Source organism: Podarcis pityusensis, assembly GCF_964106645.2.
Source record: "Podarcis pityusensis genome assembly, chromosome: 9".
Classification (NCBI taxonomy): domain Eukaryota; kingdom Metazoa; phylum Chordata; class Lepidosauria; order Squamata; family Lacertidae; genus Podarcis; species Podarcis pityusensis.
Genome location: NC_138034.1, coordinates 55,818,920 through 55,834,148, shown reverse-complemented (window position 1 = coordinate 55,834,148; position 15,229 = coordinate 55,818,920). Strand labels below are relative to the sequence as shown.

At 44.7% G+C, this 15,229-nt stretch overlaps 1 protein-coding gene and 1 long non-coding RNA gene across 3 annotated transcripts in view; one reads left to right on the top strand and one right to left on the bottom strand.

The window, feature by feature from the left end:
* Positions 1 to 1,639: 1,639 nt before the first annotated feature.
* Positions 1,640 to 14,607, bottom strand: BDH2 (3-hydroxybutyrate dehydrogenase 2). 2 transcript variants are annotated; one of them, XM_081020413.1, is made up of 10 exons: positions 14,508 to 14,607; positions 13,568 to 13,709; positions 11,737 to 11,815; positions 9,597 to 9,693; positions 9,059 to 9,167; positions 7,493 to 7,553; positions 5,564 to 5,677; positions 5,070 to 5,128; positions 4,015 to 4,107; positions 1,640 to 2,283 (listed from the first exon to the last, which is right to left on the bottom strand). In XM_081020413.1, exons 2-10 carry the CDS (start codon positions 13,637 to 13,639, stop codon positions 2,230 to 2,232), a joined length of 738 nt encoding a protein of 245 aa, XP_080876539.1. In that variant the 5' UTR covers positions 13,640 to 13,709; positions 14,508 to 14,607; the 3' UTR covers positions 1,640 to 2,229. The 2 variants fall into 2 exon arrangements, with proteins under 2 accessions (XP_080876539.1, XP_080876540.1); XM_081020414.1 differs by having other exon boundaries at positions 13,568 to 13,647; positions 14,508 to 14,588.
* Positions 7,560 to 15,229, top strand: part of LOC308485094 — an 840,425-nt gene continuing 832,755 nt past the window's right edge. The window contains exon 1 of the long non-coding RNA XR_013990342.1: positions 7,560 to 8,442. This is a non-coding gene — a long non-coding RNA (uncharacterized lncRNA). The remainder of the gene's footprint in view (positions 8,443 to 15,229) is intronic.

Here is a 15,229-nt window from a genome sequence, read left to right as displayed (position 1 = left end):
ACATCTGTTTGCAGGAAGCAACTGGCTGGGAATTATGTGGGTGGTGCTATTGCATTTATGTCTTGCTTGTGGCATATGGTTGGCCTCTGAGAACAGGTTGCTGGACCAGATGACCATTAGGCAAATTAAGTTAGAACCTTTCACCCTAGAGTATTAGGGTTTGCTTTGTTTGCTAGGGAAGACGCATTTGTTTTCATGTTTATTTGTTCTTACACATACCGGTCCTTTAATAAAACAGCAAGCATCCCCTCCACTGCAGCCTTAATGTATCACATTAATTTACTTCAGAGGAGCTCTGAAATCCTTTGTCTGTCCACACTGATGCTGCAGTGGCATTCCACCCCCCCCCCCCCAAAGCAGGCCTGAAAAGGTATTGCTGCAATGATTTGACAAACACGTGGTACAGATTGGCTTGTAAAAAGCCAGTTAAGAAATGTTGGCAAGCTCTGTGAAAAGGATTAGTATGGAAACGAAAGCTCCTTCACAGAGTAGCAATGGGATGGACCTCTTCCCACAGCTTCATGTTATGAGATGTTGAACAAATCAATACCTGAAGTGGCCTTCCACCAACATGGGCCATTGGTCCACTTAGGTAAATATTGTCTCCTACTGACTGCTCTTGTGTAATCATTATTCCATGGGTGGGAAGCCTCTGGCCCAGGGTTCAAATGCAGCCCCTTTCCAAGCTTCTCTAGCCTGTGAGATTCTCCCCAGGCCACCCCTGCTACTGGCCTTGCTTCATGCATTTTTGCCTGGGTGGAATGTGTCCTGCAGCACTGATGATGCCTCTTGCTTCCTTTGATGGAAAGGTGTGTTTGTGTGCTTGTGGAAACTACCTTTCTATACAAAGGCGAAATTTACAATCACTGCTGTGCCCACTGTTGCCTCTGCCAGATACGGGCATGTGGCCCTGTGTAAAAAGACACTCCCCTCTCTGAATTATAAGGTCTGCTACTAAAGCAAGGCGGCTGTTTTTCAGATGTACCCAGTTCTTTTGTTGTTGTTTAGTCTGACTCTTCATGACCCCATGGACCAGAGCACGCCAGGCACTTCTGTCTTCCACTGCTTCCCGCAGTTTGGTCAAACTCATGCTGGTAGCTACGAGAACACTATCCATGCATCTCGTCCTCTGTCATCCCCTTCTCCTTGTGCCCTCAATCTTTCCCAACATCAGGGTCTTTTCCAGGGAGTCTTCTCTTCTCATAAGGTGGCCAAAGTATTGGAGCCTCAGCTTCAGGATCTGTCCTTCCAGTGAGCACTCAGGGCTGATTTCCTTAAGAATGGATAGGTTTGATCTTCTTGCAGTCCATGGGACTCTCAAGTCTCCTCCAGCACCACCCAGTTCTTTTACCCTGCACCAATCCCAGACACAAGTCTGGCACAAGCTTAGCAAACTCTGCACAGTGAGACGGGAAAAACAGTTTGAGTACATGGTAAGCTGTTATATTTTTTGAGGAAAAGCGAAAAGAGAGGCACTGCAAGCAGCTTAAGCCTTCCTTTTTATTTCCAACCAGCAATTATTAAAAGCCTGTTTTTAGCCATCACTTTCCACAGCCTTCCTTAATTCCGATGGCTCTCCGTGTTCTACAAGAGGAAGCAGGGTTGTACCCGCACATGCATGGAACTGAAAAGAACTACATTTAACTGGTAGTGGAATTAACTTTATTAGGCACTTGTAATAGCATGTAGCTATTCTGGAACAAAGGCACACCACGTAATTGTGGAACTGAAAGGGCCACATAGTTCATCAAAGGACGCTGCAGCATAAAAATGTTGAATTACAATAGATTCGAAAATCAAATTCTATGACTTAGAAGTGAGATCAGAGTTTTTGATTCCATCTCTTGTATTAATCATTTTATTAATGCCAGGATGCTTCTGTTGCCATCACTAACACTTTTTGCTTTATGCAGTTGGCAGCGTTTGTTCTTTATGCTCCTTATTTGCCTCTGACCTCACTCTTCTGGATCCTCCCCCATCCCACTATGTGCATGCATGAGTGCACACACCTAGCAATTTAGGATTACATGCATCTGACTGAAGTGGACACAAAAGCTGGAGTGAAGATGTCATGATAAACGAGAAACAAAATGTAAAACAAATCCATTGCGTAGAGAAAGACTGGATTAGCACCTATTAGACGGTTGATTAAATTGTTCATTTTAGGCATTAAAACCGTTGCGAGTTCTGGCGTTCAGCATTTGCAAACAGAAATCTCCAGGTACCAGGTCACATGCTCCAGCCTCCATCAATGATGTACTCCCGGCCAGTCATGAATGCTGACTGAAGAAAGCAAGGACAAAGTTTGAGCATATAGCATAATTCAAGTCATTGTGTCCTCAATAAATACAGTACTATAAATGTAGTGGTCCCAACCAACATGAAATGTTTCAGAAGCTGATTGAACTCCATATGACTAAATGACAATTGTAAAAGGATTAAGGCCGCAATCTGAATCCTGTTTGGGCGGGGCTGGAAGTGGAGGTAGATTGCCAGCAGTAGGGATGCGGGTGGCGCTGTGGGTTAAACCACAGAGCCTAGGACTTGCCGATCAGAAGGTCAGCGGTTCGAATCCCCGCGACGGGGTGAGCTCCCGTTGCTTGGTCCCTGCTCCAGCCAACCTAGCAGTTTGAAAGCACGTCAAAGTGCAAGTAGATAAATAGGTACCGCTCTGGCGGGAAGGTAAATGGCATTTCCGTGAGCTGCTCTGGTTTGCCAGAAGCGGCTTAGTCATGCTGGCCACATGACCCGGAAGCTGTACGCCGGCTCCCTCGGCCTATAGAGCGAGATGAGCGCTGCAACCCCAGAGTCGGTCACGACTGGACCTAATAGTCAGGAGTCCCTTTACCTTAGCCTGTGAAAATCCCCAAAATGGGGCCTTGTGCAGATGGGACTGAGACGACCCAGGATCCGCTAGATTATGAGCAGGCTCCACTGCCTTCACTTGATAGCACTGGGCCCAGTCACGACACCAGCTTCCATTAACATCAGTGCATTGCTCATTGCATTGATTCTGTTGTGCTTAGTTTGGCTCTCACTGGATGGGGCAAGGCAGCAGAGGGAGGAAGAGTTTGAGACAATTGTGCAAGGGTCTTAAATAGTAGGGATTGCAACTACAGTTTGTCCCGAGCACACCCAGCCCGGGTGGGGACAAACAATGGAAAGCATAGTTCTTTACTGGCAAAGCACTTTGATTACATCTGTTCCTAAGGTGCAAGGAAGAGACACACCAGGGATGCAACAACACAACCACATACACCCACATCTGACATGGTGCACGTAAGCAACTGGCAGCTCCTGTGGCAGCTCCAGCTGCTTCCGTCACAGCAAACCCTTCCTTGTCCTTGGAGTCATTGAGGGAGGAGATGGAGGAACTTCTAATGGTCCATCTCTCTCTGGGGCTGCCTCTTCCCCCTCTTCGGCTTCCTGCAACTCTCCCCCAACCTCCTCTTCTCCGGTCCCTGACTGCCCAGGCTCTTTCCTCTGGCTCCTTCCTCACGGGTGGCACAACCCCACAAATCGCTGACCCCTTTGCCTGGACCATACTGTCCCACCAGCCTCCTCTGCCCACCCCTCCGACTCGCTGACACAGTTTGGGATTCAAAACCCCACCTCGCTAACATTACTTGCTTCAAATTAAAGGTTCTGAGTGGCTGGAACAACAAACGAACACTTTATCTTGGTGCCATGAGTTTGCTATACAAACACCCCTCTCTACCATTCCAGCCAGTCAAAAGCACTCAAACAAGGACTGGTGAGCAATGGGGCCTGTGGCTTGTTCTGCCCCCCACCCAGTTCTATATTGTTGTTGTTGTTACTACTGCTTGTCCTTCACCAGCAATTCCCAGGGTGGGTTGCAATAATTTAAATTTCAGAATTAGAAACAGCTAAAACCGATTACAGTCAAGGGAATAAGGTGGGTCCTGGAAACACATTATCTCAGGTGTCAGCAAACAGAAGCCTGTTGGCACTAGCTGTTAAAGAAGTACTATTTCAGACAACCATTGTACTTACTTCGTCGGAAGCCAGGTATACAAACAGGTGGGCTACTTCTTCAGCTGTCCCAAACCTACCTATCCTTTGCCTGGCCATAAAGTCTTTCAGTGCCTAGAGATAAAAAGCATTCGCTGCATCAATAAGCCTAGACGTGGTTCTCAAACACAGGACTTTCCCCTGGCGTTATTTTTCATCATGCGATACTTCAAATCCACACCCAGATCGTTTAGAATAGTTTGGAAGTGTATCAAACTTCCACGCGAATGTTGTTCCCAAGATACTGTTCAAAGAAAATAGAGGGGAAAGCCAAGGCAAATTGAGACATCTAACTGCCAAGGTAACCTGTACATGGGGTCAAGAGATATCATTATTTATAAAGGAGGCTGCACTTCAACAGCTGCCAACAGGCAGAAGAGCATTCTGCCCCTTCTAAACGATAGGGTTGTGAGCTCAGTTGCTGCATTTAGGCAAGCCTAGCTCTGCCACAGACTCACGAACTTCCCTTATAATCCTCTTATAGACAAAAGCTTTCTTTTCTGCTTTTGAATAACCACAGCCAGTTGTGTTATCTGACAAAACAGGCTAATATTAACGATGGTTCGCTTGCAACAAGCCATCTTCACAAACCATGGTTTGAAGTTGGCTTGTTGCAAACAAATCATAGTAAAATCATTATGGTTTATTAGTGCTTAACTATAGTTAATGCAACCTGGAAACAAGAGGAGGGGGGAATGTAAGCCTTCATGTAGGCTAGGCTCATTCCCATTACAACCAACTACGGTACTGTTTATGAATAAACCATAGGTTACTATGATGGCTAAACAAAGCCAATTAATACATTCTGCAAAAAAGGCTTGCGGTGAATAAGTTACCTACATTCAGAGGTGAGGAGGATCTGCTTACTTTTTACAGTTTACTCTACTTTTTACTCTATTGACTTGTTATAAATCCTGGGTACAAAATGGTGAAAAATGAATGTTTTGAAGCAGCCTGTGGAGAACAAAGGTGCTTTAAATAGCTTATCACTGCCGGATTGTGTGTCATAATGCAAAAAATGAAATTGTATTGCCCACCTGTTCTGGATCAGGGCTGCCCTGGATTCTCTCCTGCAGAGAAGGAGTGTCAATAGTGCCTAAGAAAATACCCAAACATTAAGAAGAAGAAGAGTTTGGATTTGATATCCCGCCTTTCACTCCCTTTAAGAAGTCTCAAAGCGGCTAACATTCTCCTTTCCCTTCCTCCCCCACAACAAACACTCTGTGAGGTGAGTGGGGCTGAGAGACTTCAAAGAAGTGTGACTGGCCCAAGGTCACCCAGCAGCTCCATGTGGAGGAGCGGAGACGCAAACCCAGTTCCCCAGATTACGAGACTACTGCTCTTAACCACTACACCACACTGGCTCTCATGTATTAATTAAATGGCATCATGTATTTAAATGGTAACTCCTCTGTCTGAAAATATTAGTTACTTTAATAAATAGCCCAGAGGGATTCACCCTTGAAATGTAAACTTTAGATGCCTTTGCACGAACTTGCAAACAGAACAAAGATGGTGGGATGCTTCTTACCAGGACAAACACAGTTGCATCTGATTCCTTCCCCAATGAAGTCAGAAGCTATGGATTTGGTAAGTCCAATAACTGCTGCCTTTGAGGTACCATAGACACACCTCTTAACAGCTCCTAAGAAAGAGATCAGGGTGGGAATCAGGAAATCAAATCATACCAAAGAATGCAAAAGCTCATTTTGCATTTCTATATAGCCTTCATTCTGCCTTCTCATTGGCTGTCTCTAAATAGTCTTGTGATGAGCTGAACTTCTATTCCCTGTTCTCTTCTAAAAACATATTGCACAAAGATCGATTTCTATAGAAGAAAGCGTGTGTGTGTGTGTGTGTGTGTGTGTGTGTGTGTTTGCATTCTGTGCCCCTGAGAATATTGCCATGCACTATTTAGACCCCATTTCTCCAGCTGTTCCATTTCTACCCAAGGTTTCTATTACTCGCAGATGTTGGGAGGTCACCCCAGTTTTGCCTCTCTCTGGTCAACCCATAAAAGCAAGGCTGTAAGATACCTGTGGCCCTCCACATGTGGTTGGACCACAACCCCCATCAGCCCCAGCCAGCTTGGATGATGGGCAGAGACAATGGAAGCTGGAGTGACCTGGAAACTACAACTAACCCAGAATGCGGCAGCTAGACTGGTGACTGGGAGCGGCCGCCAAGACCACATAACACTGGTCTTGAAAGACCTACACTGGCTCCCAGTACGTTTCCGAGCACAATTCAAAGTGTTGGTGCTGACCTTTAAAGCCCTAAACGGCCTCGGTCCAGTATACCTGAAGGAGCATCTCCACCCCCATCGTTCTACCCAGACACTGAGGTCCAGTGCTGAGGGCCTTCTGGTGGTTCCCTCGCTGCGAGAAGAGAAGTTACAGGGAACCAGGCAGAGGGCCTTCTCGGTAGTGGCACCCGCCCTGTGGAATGCCCTCCCACCAGATGTCAAAGAGAAAAACAACTACCAGACTTTTAGAAGACATCTGAAGGCAGCCCTGTTTAGGGAAACTTTTAATGTTTACTAGACTATTGTATTTTAATATTCTGTTGGAAGCTGCCCAGAGTGGCTGGGGAAACCCAGCCAGATGGGTGGGGTATAAATAATAAATAATAATTATTATATATTATTATCAACACCATCTTGGACACACCTAGTGATGCTTGCCATGGTACAAGTGTTAAGCAGAGGCAGATGTTTCCAGAGTGCAGCCTTGGCTCTAAGAAGCCACTCTAGCCATCAAAATGTAATGGATGTGGCACACCAAGTATTCATGGAGCTGCCCTAAAGCTGACAACAGCTTCCTTTATAAAAGGTCAGAAATGGCACTCCTCATTGTGGCTGGGCTATATAGACTCATCTTAAAAACTTGGCTATATGCAACAACATCTCTGTAATTTGTGTTTTTTTTATATACTGAATATGCTCTGTGTATGGTTCTGTTATTGTTTGTGTGGTTAACATTTTAGTTTCTACATACGTTTATGATAGGTCAATAATATAATAAAATAAGAAACGGCATGCCATGTCCTGCATACTGAAAACTTTGTTTTGTCATGTCAAATTTATAACCTGCTTCCCCATTCCAAGGAAGCCCATGGCAACTCACAATAATCAAAATACATAGGAACATTTTGAAACAAATCTTTAACATGCTAAAAGACAGCAAGTAGTTCCTGCAGTAATAAACCTTCATAAAATGTGGGGCTTTTTTTGCACTGGGTACCCGTCACTTGCATCTAAGAATACATAGTCCCCACCAGACAAGATGAATACAGATATTCATGTGAAATGACCCTTAGATTGGTATTAGACCAACAGAACACCAGAAGGACATAGCCCCCAAATATCCTATATCACAGGCACCAGTCCATTTTAAAATATGTGTAAAATAAGGTAAGGATGACATGAACCTTGCTGTGCTTAAACTGCGAAGCTACTGACCTTTGATACTAGATACCACAGAAGACATGTTGATGATGTTACCAGATTTTTCCGCCAGCATCTATTTGAAAAATGCAAACACAAAATGTTTTGACGCCACAAGAACACCAAGCAAATGACGATGAGAAAAGCTTTGCTGGATCAGGGGAAAGAAAGGCCAGTCTAGGTCAGCATCCCGTTCTCACAGTGGCCAACAGGAAGCCTATGGGAAGCCCGTAAGCAAGACATTCATGTAATACTGTGTCATTTTAAACAATTAAATTGAACTTTGGGTTCACAAAAGTAGTTTATCTTTTCTTTTTTTAAAAGGTGCAATTGAACTGAAAAAGAAAGTTTTTGTCAGATGCTTTAAAACTTCACACACAAAGATCATAGAAGGATTAACACATATTTGATGGGCAAACGAAAGATCTATATGCTCTTGGTCTCATGCCACGAGTCTCGTGGCCAGCGATGGAATACGTAGTGAGGTTCTCTGCTCTCACCTTATTTCATTAAAACTGATGGCATGATAAGCTGTCCCATGACAGGATAATTCTTTAAGGCCCTCCCCCCAACATCCTTTCATTTGCACATACATTGCTCACGATGGTCCTATGTGATTCTGTTTAATGCTCTTTGCACCCGCAAAAGTTTTGGGACGGCCACATTGCTTCATTTCCCATCAGTGCATATCCTGCAACTTCCTGCTGAAATTCTCTCACTTTTTATGTCACAAATGTCCTGAGGGATTGGGGGGGCGTGGGGGGGCATTTCCCACCTTGGTTGCACTATAGTCTCTCTGGACAACAATAATGTGATAGCATTGGGGGAGGATCACAACACACACCAAAGCAGAATTAATCCACCAGTAATGAACAATGGTCAAAACCATGTTGCAGAACACACCTGCGATAAAACACTAGTGTGGAGGGCCCCCAGAAGAAATGCTTCAGAAAAATTGTTAGTGGGTACCTAGCAGTTTGAAAGCACATCAAAGTGCAAGTAGATAAATAGGTACCGCTCTGGCGGGAAGGTAAATGGCGTTTCTGTGCGCGGCTCTGGTTCGCCAGAAGCAGCTTAGTCATGCTGGCCACATGACCCGGAAGCTGTACGCCGGCTCCCTCGGCCAATAAAGCAAGATGAGTGCCACAACCCCAGAGTCGGTCATGACTGGACCTAATGGTCAGGGGTCCCTTTACCTTTACCTTTTATGGTACAGTAAATAACTAAAAAAAATTATTAAATTATTAGGAGGAGGTTAGACTAAGGCCCCATCTGCACTATATATTTAAAGCAGAATCATACCAGGTTAAACAGTCATGGCTTTCCCCAATAAATCTTGGGAAGTATTGTTTGCTAAAGGCTCTGAGAGTTGTTAGGAGACTCATATCCCCCTCCCAAGTGCTACAATTCCCAGAGTTCCCTGGGAAGAGAGATGGATTGTGAAACCACTATGAGAATTGTAAGTTGCAAATATTATCTCAGCCTGGCTCATCCTCCTCCTACACCACTTTTACCAGCCCTTTACTGAGCACACAGTGAACTACACCTCTAAAGGATAAGAGAACAACATGCTGGCCTTACCTTAGGCAGGAATGTTTTGATCATCAGATACATACTGCGAACGTTGACGTTCATAGTGAAATCCCAGTCTTTTTCCTCACATTCCAAAATGGTCCCCGTACTGACAAATCTGGCATAAAAGACACAAGGAACAACAGGTTGTTTTCCTGTGCTTTCAGGGCTTTTCAAATATACCTTTAGCGGCTGAAGTTGTCCAGGCTTTTATTTTATTTTAGTTATTTTTATGCTGCTTATGTTGTCAAAGCTTCTAAAGCCATATACCTGGGTGGATATATCTTTTCCTGGTCAGTGGGCTGAACTCTCATCTCCTCACCCTTGCAGGGTCAAATTTGACAGGTGGGCCGCTTTGCCCACTTTTCATAGAATCGTTGAGTTGGAAGGGACCACGAGGGTCATAGTAACATCAGGCAGTGCTGAGCTTTGAAGCTCCAATTGTTGGGACTTCAAAGCACAGTGTGGGGGTGTTTGAAAGCCCAGTGCTTCTGTTTTAAAAAGCACATTGAAAAGGAAAGGCAATTAACCCATGACGGCAGCTTACCCTGCAATATTACATAGAACGTCAATTCTCATCACTTCCTTGGCCAGTTTTTCAATTTGTTCTTTGTTGGTGACATCCAGCACACGAACCTGGATGCCTGTTGAGGAAATCAGCATATCAGAATAGGCAATATTGTTTGGATTTCATGATAAAGGATGATTACCTTGCATGTACACATCTGTGTAGTCAGCGACTCTGCACATACAAATTAATTCATGTAAGTGTTCTGCCTGTTGCCTTTGTCCATGGAGTTTTCTTGGCAGGGATACTGGAATGGCTTGCCGGTTCCTGCTCCAGGAACCTTATAGTTAAAGCCATGGTTTTCCCAGTAGTGATGTATGGAAGTGAGAGCTGGACCATAAAGAAGGCTGATCGCCGAAGAATTGATGCTTTTGAATTATGGTGCTGGAGGAGACTCTTGAGAGTCCCATGGGCTGCAAGAAGATCAAACCTCTCCATTCTTAAGGAAATCAGCCCTGAGTGCTCACTCGAAGGACAGATCGTGAAGCTGAGGCTCCAATACTTTGGCCACCTCATGAGAAGAGAAGACTCCCTGGAAAAGACCCTGATGTTGGGAAAGATAGAGGGCACAAGAAGGGGACGACAGAGGACGAGATGGTTGGACAGTGTTCTCGAAGCTACAAACATGAGTCTGACCAAACTGCGGGAGGCAGTGGAAGACAGGAGTGCCTGGCGTGCTCTGGTCCATGGGGTCACGAAAAGTCGGACACGACTAAACGACAACAAAGTGTTCTGCAGAGCTAGAAGTTCAGTTGTACAGGGTTCTCCATCACATGAAGCACTCACTTGTGTAGGATTGTATGAAGAGGAGCACCCTTTTTCAGGCCCTTGGCTCTGTGCATGAAGTGTGGTCAGTGGGCATATTCATGCCCTTCTTCCAAGACAACTTCATGATAAGAGAAGTTGCGAAAGGAGCTAGAATGTCAATATATTTCCATTAAAGTCAACAGGACTTCCAGGGGCAGCGTGATCATGTTTCGCAGAAATTCTCCCAGCTCTATGTGGGTGGCTTTCATCCCCATCAGTGAGCTGTCCTCAAAGTATATTAAATCACTGTAAATATAGGCGTAATGCACAAAGCTCCACCTGAATCTTGATGAATAATTTCCTTCAGTAGAAAAAGTGTTGTTGTTTTTCCGCATCAGAGTTTAACAAAAGAAAATTAACACTACCCAGGTGTCAGCAGCTTAATAACTATAATCAAACCATTATTGCTGAGTAATACAGATGACAGAAAGTGCTATTAAGCTTTATTTCTTTGCTACAAAACTTGGATTTATCTGAAGCCAGGCAATGCTCTGAAAGGGTTCAGTTAACAATGCAGGTCAGGACTTTTATTTTTCATTTTTAGAGGCAAGGGAATTTGATTGGGAATTTGCTGGCAAGCCCAGCAGTGTTCAAGGCTAATTTTATAAGGTACCTACAACACATGTTTTACTTGGAAGCAAACCTTACAGAGTACAAAGATATTGACTCATACCCTCCAGTATTCCTCAGAAGAAAATAGGGACATTTCTCACCCCTCCGGCCCTCCTTGACCCCCACAATTTTGTCGTCCCCCCTCCACCACAGAGCATTTCCTCCACCACTGTACCAAGGGGACACAGCACACACACCCTCCACAGCTCTGAAAACACCCCTTAATCCTGATTTTATTTTTATTATTTTCTTACAAAAAGAAAAACACACACCAATAAATCAATTTTAGAAGGGGGCAAGATTAGATACAGATGCACAAAGCATTTAAAAAAAAAAAAAATAATTCAAAACTCCTTGAGCTCCACTCTTCCCTTTTCTAATAAAATGCATTTTTGCATGTTATTTTCACTATTATATATATTTATATGTGCACTTTACACTAGTATATGTATTTATGTACACATTACTTGGCTGGAGAATTACACTGCAAAATTCAGAGAAGCACGGATTTCAATGGACATCTTGTTTCAAATTCTGCAGATTAGGTAAGTTCACCTTTAAACGTGAAATGCATTGGACACCCCACCCCAATTGCTTTTCAGAAGGTATATTTCTGTTCTGCTCTGCTCTACTCTACTCCACTCCCCAAATCCATCCAAAATCTGAAGCAGACTCAGGCTCAAAATAACTAAAGAAATACCTGGATAGGCTTCCAGTTCTCTGAGTTTGGATTCATTGATATCTGTAGCGATGACCTTGGCTCCTTCCTTTGCAAAAGCCTTTCAAAACCAAACCAAATGTAGTTAATATCTGAACAGATTAAAACATGGGCTCTGCCTCCTAGCTGCCATGGATAGTTAGCTGGTTTGATAATGTTCTGATTGTTGTGAGGAGCTGCCATCAAAACATCAAACACAGAGTTAGGTAAGACTGATTTCTCAAAGAATTGGATTCAAATGACACGTCCTCTCACTGCATTTATAGTCCAATCAAACCTCTATCGTTGTTGTCACAATCAAGTGGCATATAAATTATGTGAAATAAATAAAATATTTTTGTATTTGGAATATTCTGTTCCTAAATACGAAGGCATTTTCACAGACCATCTGTCATGGATGCTTTAGCTGACATCCCTGCATTGCAAGGGGTTGAACTAGACGACCCCCAGGGTCTCTTACAACTCTACAATTCTGTGATTCTATGATTGGACAGGTTGGTTTGGGCTGATGAGAGCAGGAGTCCAATGGTGTCTGTAGCGCCACTGGTTCCCCATCCCTGGTTTACACTCTCTAGCTCTGATCGCTTGAAGATTTCCCCTTTGTGATTTCTTCCCTCCCTCAGAGCGGAGGCTTACCTAGGCTCCCTTGTGCCCTTGGCAAGCTGTACTGGCATTTGGCACCATACCCCTTGCACCCTTTCCAAGTGGGACCGCTCACACTTCTAATAGAGACTGGGAAAGGAGGTTGCTGCAGAGTTGCTGTGATGGCCCACGCCAGCGACTGGATGCCTCCAACGAGGAACCCAGAGGAGCCTGGCTGCCTTGCCCAGAGCAGCGGAGGGGCAGTCAAGGGAGCACACTGTTAGAATTCCTGCTCCATGATTGCAGTCATGGGATTTTTGTCTTTCACATGACGTGGTATATTTTGACTCCACAGAGTGGGAAGTGATGGAGACAGGATGTTTGTGTTACTGTGTTCCGTGAAGTGGGACTATTGTTCTTTGTTCTTTTTCTCTTTGCTGTCTGATGCTAGAGAGAGAGGGAGCCATGCCGTGTGTGTTTATATGTAAATAAAGTAGATTAGCCAAAACGCTGAATTGCTGAGGTCTGTCATGTGCATGATGTGCATACTCTGCAGATCCCTAAGTGTGCCGGTGTTGGTTGGCATCGGTTGCTGTGATGTTTGGGCTGAAGAAAGCTTATGAAGCTCCCAAACAATCGACCAGGAGGGAGGGAACATGCCAGTCGGGCATGTGTCCAGTTCAGGGTCCTACTCGAGTGTAGGCTAAACTCCTGACACACACAGATAGATGGCCTTCTAGCCACTCCAAACTAGAGTGGAAAGGCATGATTTTTGCACCCCCACGGCCTGCGCCAGCCCCTAGGTCAGGGGTAGGCAACCTAAGGCTCATGGGCCACAAGCGGCCCACGGGGGTCGTTTAACTGGCCCACAAGCCACCCACTCGGCGAGTCCCCATGCGCTGTGCTAAACTGGCACAGCGCGGCATAGGGACTCACTTCTGTGGCACCGGAAATCATGTCTGCACAGACACGGATGCCGGAAATTGCATCTGCACAGACGCAGAAAATGGCGGGCGCGCACTCTCACTCCAGCCCACGGAGGGGGCTCCGCGGCAGTGAACCGGCCCAGGCAAGGTAAACCTTGCTGACCTCTGCCCTAGGTACTCTCCTGCTCAAGTCCTCACCACTATCTAAATACATTCAAGCACAAGTACTTTTGTGACGGCTGCTTGCAGATGCATTTGTACAAAACCCAACCCAAAGCAAACCCAGTAAGAGTTCCCGGACTTACAATAGCCGTGGCTCGACCAATTCCTTGTGCTGCAGCAGACATCAGTATTACCTTCCCATCCAGCCGGCCCATCGTGCCCCCTGTAGGTGATTCAAAGAGATTGTGGTATCTGATTCACCAGCGCCAACTACAGGAGGAACAGCTGCAAGAAATGCACATTATCTTTCATGCTGGTTGTAGAGCCAATTACACACATATTTCAATATATTTGCAGGGTTTTGTTTTTGCGTAACTAGGAGCTGATCAACTGCTTTTAATTTATTTGTTGCATGCCACCACACGCTCTGAGAGGTGCAAGACTCCAGAAGGTCTGGTTTCCTCGGTATGAGGGATAGCAGAGACTCCAAGGAAGGAGAGCCTCCTAAGGGAGACTTGTTCACTGTGAAACAGCTCTTGCTGTCAGAAAATTATTCCTGGTGTTGAGTTGGAATCTTCTTCCTGGTAACTTGAATCCATTGGTTTGGGTCCTACCCTCCAGAGCAGGAGAAAACAAGCTCGTCTCATCCTCCATGTGACAGTCCTTTAGATATATGGCTTCCCTCCTTTGCACATATTCCAGCCTGTCAACATCCTTCTTAAATTGTGCTGCCCAGAACTGGACACTGTACTCCAGGTGTGGTCTGACCAAGGCAGAATGGAGCGGGATTAGGACTTCCTTGGTTAAGCATATGGCTAGACATTTGCTTTGAGTCCTTTATTTCACAATAACAACAATAATCCTCTTATTATTTATATGCCACCCATCTGACTGGGTTACTTTACTTATGTTCCACATGGCAAAACCTTTTTCTAAAGGCAGAGATAATTCAAAGCTACTTATGCTAACAGCGCACACACCAACTGCCAGAGTGCAGACAATTCTCATCTGCCAGAATCCATTCTCAAATGAGAGAGTCTATTATTTGTAAAGAAAAGGAACAAGAATGGAGGAAAAATTTACCTCAGGAGTGCTGTGAAGACCGTCTTTGAAGACCTTTGTCCAGGAGGCGGTTACTTGTGTTTTTCAGAGAGCATGCTGGGATTCGACTCAAGTGTGCTGGCAAATTGCTTCCGAGTTAAGATACCTAATTCATTGCCGAGGTAGAAGTAAATACTGCCATCTAGTGAAGTTTAGGGTTAAGCTACTTTATGGCAATGCATAAAAGACTGTTGGCATCAGACTGCTACTTATGAAAAAAGACAACTGGCAAAACAGCACTTTCAATTAACCGGAGGCATTTAAATATGTGTCTGATATATCTCTAATTCATGCTACTGTTGATAGGTTAAGCCAGAGCTTTCCAAACTGGGTGTGTCGGCTGCAGTGTGTAGATGTGTCACGCAGACACTCCCCATGCTACTCGTGGGGCCGGAAAGGGGTTAGTTTAACCTCTAGTTTGCTAGTAAAACTGAATTACTGTGTTGCAAAATGATGCATGTCTAAAAAGTGTGTCACCCACATGGAAAGTTCTGGCCAAAATGGATTGACAAAGATGCTGGGATCAAGGTGGTTAACAGGTCTGTTTTTTGTGATAGATGCAATTCATAAAAATTGTTGGCCATGCCACACACATGAATTAGATAAAATTATGGCACATCTGGTTGTATTTAATACAGCACCCCCTAAATCTGTTCTCATGGCTCCGTCAACCACCTGGAGCAGATTTGGGGAGGGCAGGTAGA